General features: G+C 42.6%; 1 protein-coding gene across 2 annotated transcripts in view; it reads right to left on the bottom strand.

Moving 5' to 3' along the window:
• Positions 1-6,000, bottom strand: part of erbb4b (erb-b2 receptor tyrosine kinase 4b) — a 476,392-nt gene that overhangs the window by 16,595 nt on the left and 453,797 nt on the right. For both annotated transcript variants that reach the window (XM_050048517.1, XM_050048518.1), the window contains exons 24-25: positions 3,138-3,235; positions 2,623-2,793 (exon numbers count right to left, since the gene is read on the bottom strand). In XM_050048517.1, the coding sequence (XP_049904474.1) occupies positions 2,623-2,793; positions 3,138-3,235 (269 nt within the window). The remainder of the gene's footprint in view (positions 1-2,622; positions 2,794-3,137; positions 3,236-6,000) is intronic.

Genomic DNA, 6,000 nt, shown 5'->3' with positions numbered 1-6,000 from the left:
CGAGGCAGGGACTTGTTTAGCCCCTGTAAAAGTTCCAGAACTCTGTCCTTCGGGGGTGGTTCCTGCGGTGGAGACACGCACCAACGGCCCCGGCCCCGTAAATTTACCCTGAAGTTCCTGCGGTGGAAACGGGCCTATTTATGTATTAGGGCCAGGACACATGCCGCATCTTTGACCACCTGAAAAACGCAAGGTTAGGCACTGGGTGCTACTCTTGTGCCTACTCTGTGCCAACTTTCAAGGGCGTGGATGTAGATTGCATCTGAGGTCTAAGTGGCAATCACCAGCACCGTAACATAGCCTACATACCAATGATCCTGAGTTCTGACCTGATATTCTTCTAGGCGTTGTTTTGTATTGTGTATCAGGCCTAAAATGTCGCCCATGGAGTTGGAACGGTAGTAAAAGCTCTTGTAACCCTGCACTAACATGATCAACTTCTTCTCCAAATTTACCACAGACTGATATTCACAAAGAAAAAGAAGTTATTAACTGGCTGTAAGTGGTCGTTCCTAGTCAGATGGCATGCGGCTACATTCCAAAAGTTGAACTATCTCCGGGTGCAACAGTCGCACCCTGAAAAACAAGCGCCTGCAAACACTTGTGTGCCCACTGGTGTTGGCATCGAAAACAATGGATCTGAGGGCAGCATGTATCCCAGCACTAAGGCATAGCTCACTCTTGTTGGTCAAAATTTCACTCAGCCCATGTGTTAGAAGCAATGCTATCGCACTATAGAGGGTAGGCACCATGTTGGCATAAAAAACACTCAAGTTTCTGCAAGCTGATTCAAGGTCCTGAAAAACTAGGCTTGTCTAGTTTGTTAAAAGAGAATAAAGAGTTACTTACAGTAGTATTTTACAGCTCTTTATGGCTGGGTCTTTTCAGTGAATGCTTTTATTTAGACAGGATCTTCTGAGGTTCAGGAACACAAATCATTAAAACAATTTAACATATCACCTATGTTGCAAAACTAAGCCAAAGAAGTCCTTGAAGCAAGAAACAGAGATGAACTTTTACAAACTTTAACAATGCAAACAATGCAGTATCTGTGAGTTGACACATTAAAACCTATCACCACCAGACCATGAATATCTAGTTCAAGTGTAAGAAGTAAGTCAAAGATATGGCTGTTCTTCCTGATTAAAGTTTTGCAGACATTTCTGCAAAGGTCAAAAACTGTGGATTTTGTACACCATCATTTACATTACAAGTGCCTTTGGAAGGGATTTTCTACTGGCCAGTATGATCCTCCCGATCATACTGGCTGATCGCAGCAAGCAAAACCTGTTACATATGGACACCTGCCTGCTGTTTTACAATGAACTTAGGGTGCTTTCAGACCTAAGCTGTGTCTCAAATCGCGTACTTCTGTACTTACACTTACTATTTTGACACTTACTATTTTGAGTGCATAAGTGCGTTCACACTGAGAAGTATGGAAAAATGCAGTGCACTATGAGTACCCGGATAGTGCTCTCAAAACGGTCAAAAACTATGGACACTTCTTGCCCTCAATGGTTGCCATCTTGGCTACGTAGCGGAAGGGGAGGGGCCACTTTTCAAACTGGAAATAGCGGCCGAGGACTGTGCGACCATGAACGTCGCTGCATTGTACAAATACATGTGTTTTTTGCACTAAGCACCACTATACTGTTGTCGGGTATTAGCCAGCAGTGTGTTTATTGGGCTAATTTAGCAGTCTGTAATGATTTGGTACCGCGAACAATAACGCGAATGCTAATGCTAGTTTGCTAACGAGCTAATTTGCAGCCGTCATTTCCGGTGAGTGCACAACAGCCATGTTTGTTTTGAGACAACACTACCCTTTCGAAATTTGCGCACTACGCCAATGAGTACATAGTACACACAGTATACTACATAGAAGTATACGATTTGAGACACACAACTAGAGTTGTCTTGCTTTCCTCCGAATCAGGGACTAATTTTGTTACAAAGCTGCATAATTGCCCAGAGTTGGTTCGTGTTCTCACAGTAGCATTTACAAGCGGACCAGATAAAATGCTAGCATGAGAAAGCTGCACTTGATTGGTCGGAATTTCCATGCGGTAAAAAAAATCCAGGAAGTAAACAAAGCGTTGAACAAGAGTACACTTGCAAGATAAATGCAACATTTTCTAATGTCACAATGGAGGGACAACTTTGCGGGTTGATTTTAGCACTGGTCATCGCGTACTATATTGCTTGCATTGTTCATTTTGGGCAAACCATGTTTTGATGCATTGGATGGTCGAATGTGCATATTAAGGCAGTACAGGAGGAGGTGCACATTAATAATCCTTCAGGACTGTAACATGCTCATGTTTAACCCAAACAATGCGTAATGCAACTGCAGATGGATCGGATAGAGGTCGGATCACATTCTCACCACAAACGAACCACACTGCAGTTTGTTTGTAACCAGACCTCTTCAAGAAGGTCTTTGTCCGGTTGTTTTGCTGCATACCCAAGTGTAATTGCCGTGTTCACACATGCCCAAAGGAACCACACTTTGGGGCAAACAAACTTGAGTTCAGTTGAAGCAGGACAAGGTGTGAAAGCATCCTTAGAAAACAGTGAACCTATCCTTTAAAGTGTTTGGAAATTCTTAAAAGTAAATACCTTGTTGGAGTCCATGTGCGTGCGAGGAGTATATGCCAGTGGTGGAATGTTGAAGGAGTGGGGCACCAGGTACTCTTCAGCATCCATCAGGTCCTCCAGCTCCTCCTCATCCAGGAGGCTCTGGAAGAACTTGCTGTCGTTGGGGCTGGGCAGCTTCATGCGGTCGTCACCCTGATTTAAGTCATATGTGGATACAAAGCACGTGTGTGTTCAGTAATTTGTATTTGTCAGTATTATTGAAGAAATAATATAAAAATAAAGAAATAATTATCTGACATGTGCTAATGATGTAGGTTTAATTTCACTGTATTTGTTGACTAATTAAAGCCTAGTACAATAATTTTAAGCTACAACAAGCAAGCAACGTATTGAGTGGTCAGTGTGTTTTCTATCAATGGAATAAGGAAAGAGAACATTTGAATTTGTAACTGATGTTGATGTCACCTATTAATGACCTAAATTCTGTAATGTCACGTAATCCAGATCTTATCGGTACATCACAAAGATTTACCTACCTGGATGACAAGGTATCTCTGGGGATCACGCGCCATCCGAGTGAACTCTGCTGCGAGCTCTTTGAACTTGGGCCGACTGTCTGCATCTATCATCCAGCCTGAAAAATGTGTTTGTGTTAGCGTCTGACCAATACGAACTTCTAAATACATATAAAGATACTGATGTTTAAACCCATGGTTGCTTGCCAAAGGCCCTTGACTTGAAATTTGACCCTATTACTGTGCAAGTTTTCCCCCAGCATGTTATTCTCTGTAGTAAGCAAAAGCCTCATCTACACCTATCAAGATCACTTTATTTCCTGACTCCCTCTGAACTCAACTGCATCTAAATGGGAGGAAAGGTGCAGCATGTATTGTACATGTCAGTGGCGATCAAGCAGAGCATTTCTGTATTCTTTACACTTTGCTGTCGAGGGTTCTGCGGGTGCCTAAACAGACCGCGTCAAAAATGTATGCCATGTTCCTTTCTGTGCTGTTTATTCATAATAATTTTACTTTGATAGGAATCCTTTGAGCCCTAAATTACATACATTTTTTATGTTAAGTACATGCACATGTGGCGGCAGTATGGATGACTGTCATCCAGCATAAAAGCATCTCATATGTAAGAACTCTACCTGCTTAGTCAGATTAGTATTCCTCCTGTGAAAAATAATATGTGATATATAGTAGCAATACGTGTGTCTATATCACCTGGGATCACAACAGTAAAGAATGACCTGACCTATAGTAACCTATCAGCGCACTGTCATCAAACACCAGCAAACACAGAAAATATATTTCCCCACTTCTAAAGGTCTCAAAAGATTTTCCATTCAAACTGTTTTCAATTATATAAAACTTTCTTATTTGTTCCATAATGAACAATTACAGAATTTTTAATGAAGTTCTCTTTTTTCACTGTAATCACTTTTTCCAATCTAAAGATAAGCACTGTTTCATCACTAGAATGGCCATATGGAGTAATGTGCTCTTCTGCCAATTTCTCTGTGAACACATGGGTATGATGCCAAAGCAATCATGTGATCTGGCCCTGAGTAGAGCCCGTCTAGGTATCCGGGGAAATAAGAGATAGAGATCGAAAGACAGAGAGAGGTGGCTTTACACACGAGTAAACACATACAGATACAAGATAAAGATATGTAGAAATGATAGTCTTTTATCTCGGCACCTAGTTTCATGCCAGTAAAGCTCCTGAATATCAAGAAGTGCATTTCCTCCACATGTGTGTGGTGCAGTGTGCGTCTGTGTATTTGTATGAGTTCTACATGTAAAGTGGTGCAAAAAGAAAGGCCGATAACAGTCAGGTGACAGTGACCTGCCCCTGCTGTGTGTATCTGCTGCCAGGTTGGCGCAGGTTCAGGGTGTCAGTAGGAGCCAAGGTGACAGTGAGGGCCAGAGGCTGCAGCTTGGAGACTAGAGGACAAGACTGGGGTGGCGTTGGCACCAAGCCTATGTGCTGGCAGTAATGGCCAGAGGTTACAACACCACCTGCACCCAGGTGCCTGACGCCGTGACAGCAGTGACCGACCAATGAGGCCAGAGTGGTGGTGGTGGGGATCAAAGCCAGGTAGAAAAAAATGAGTGCCTACTGTAATTCATCTTCTACTATAAAACTGTACACGCTGCATGAAGCTGTATACAACTTTCAGAGCATAGCTGTGACTTAGAGTCTGAGTTAGGTTGTCTGCACACGGTCCTTGACATGGAGGTGGCTGAGCCTGCAGTAAAACTAACAGCGCTAACTTATATACAGTTCTAACAATGGCAACAGTGCTGACAGAACTGACATTGGGGGAACTGGAGGGTGGGCACTACGCTTCTGTGACGCCACAGTGGGTCGAGGTAGCATTATCGGTGCTAACTGCCGTGTGGGCACAGTGCAGAGCGACAGCGTTTACCCAGCCAGCCTGATACACACACGGACTCACCACAGGATCGGCTATCCAACCCAGTCGCCAGAAGAATGTCGGCATTAAAACTTTTCATTTTCACAACACTGTGGTTATGCTAAAGCGACACTTACCTTTCTGGAAATTTTACGCTTTTCTTTGTTTAGGTTAAAATGCTATTAATAAGCTGATGGCACACTAAAATGTAATCGAATTCCACCAGAGATAAAAATTCATAATTATACCATTCTCATATGGTTCTAAGAAAACTCCAACCAATCATTGCATTCGGACTNGTTAAAATGCTATTAATAAGCTGATGGCACACTAAAATGTAATCGAATTCCACCAGAGATAAAAATTCATAATTATACCATTCTCATATGGTTCTAAGAAAACTCCAACCAATCATTGCATTCGGACTGAATGCAATGATTGGCCGAGCGTCCTGTCTGTCTTCTGCTCGTGGAAGCCTCCGACTGAAGTAACCGCTCGCAATATAAACTAGTATCAGGGAAGTTTGTGGATATAAACTTTTCTGGCTTCAAATGTGGACCACCGCTTCCACCTCCAGCCGCTCCAACAGGGATATCAGTTGGCAAAAGAAAGAAAGAATATTGCAGAAAAAGCTAACACTGAGAGAGGACTCCATGCTGCAAGAGCCAAAACTCTGGTCAACATCAGCTCTGCTTTCGAGCGATGGCGAAGACTGATGCAGCTTCATGCTGAGCTAAAAAGGGACGAGATGGTCACAGAGTTTCTGCTGGACAGATATTTTTAGTTTGCCTCTAATGTAACATAGGCTATAACATTATATATGTCAACACAGCATCCAGTTGCTATTCGCTAACATTAGCCTACTGTAGCGTAGCCTCTGAAACATTAACGTTATCATTCTTGTGCGTTTCCACTTACTAGTAACGTTAACGCTACTATCTAGCACTGTAACCTTATTCTGAAACTCATCAGTC

Source organism: Epinephelus moara, chromosome 7, assembly GCF_006386435.1.
Source record: "Epinephelus moara isolate mb chromosome 7, YSFRI_EMoa_1.0, whole genome shotgun sequence".
Lineage (NCBI taxonomy): Eukaryota > Metazoa > Chordata > Actinopteri > Perciformes > Serranidae > Epinephelus > Epinephelus moara.
Note: the sequence above shows the minus strand (reverse complement) of the source record. Positions and strands in the feature narration are given on the sequence as shown.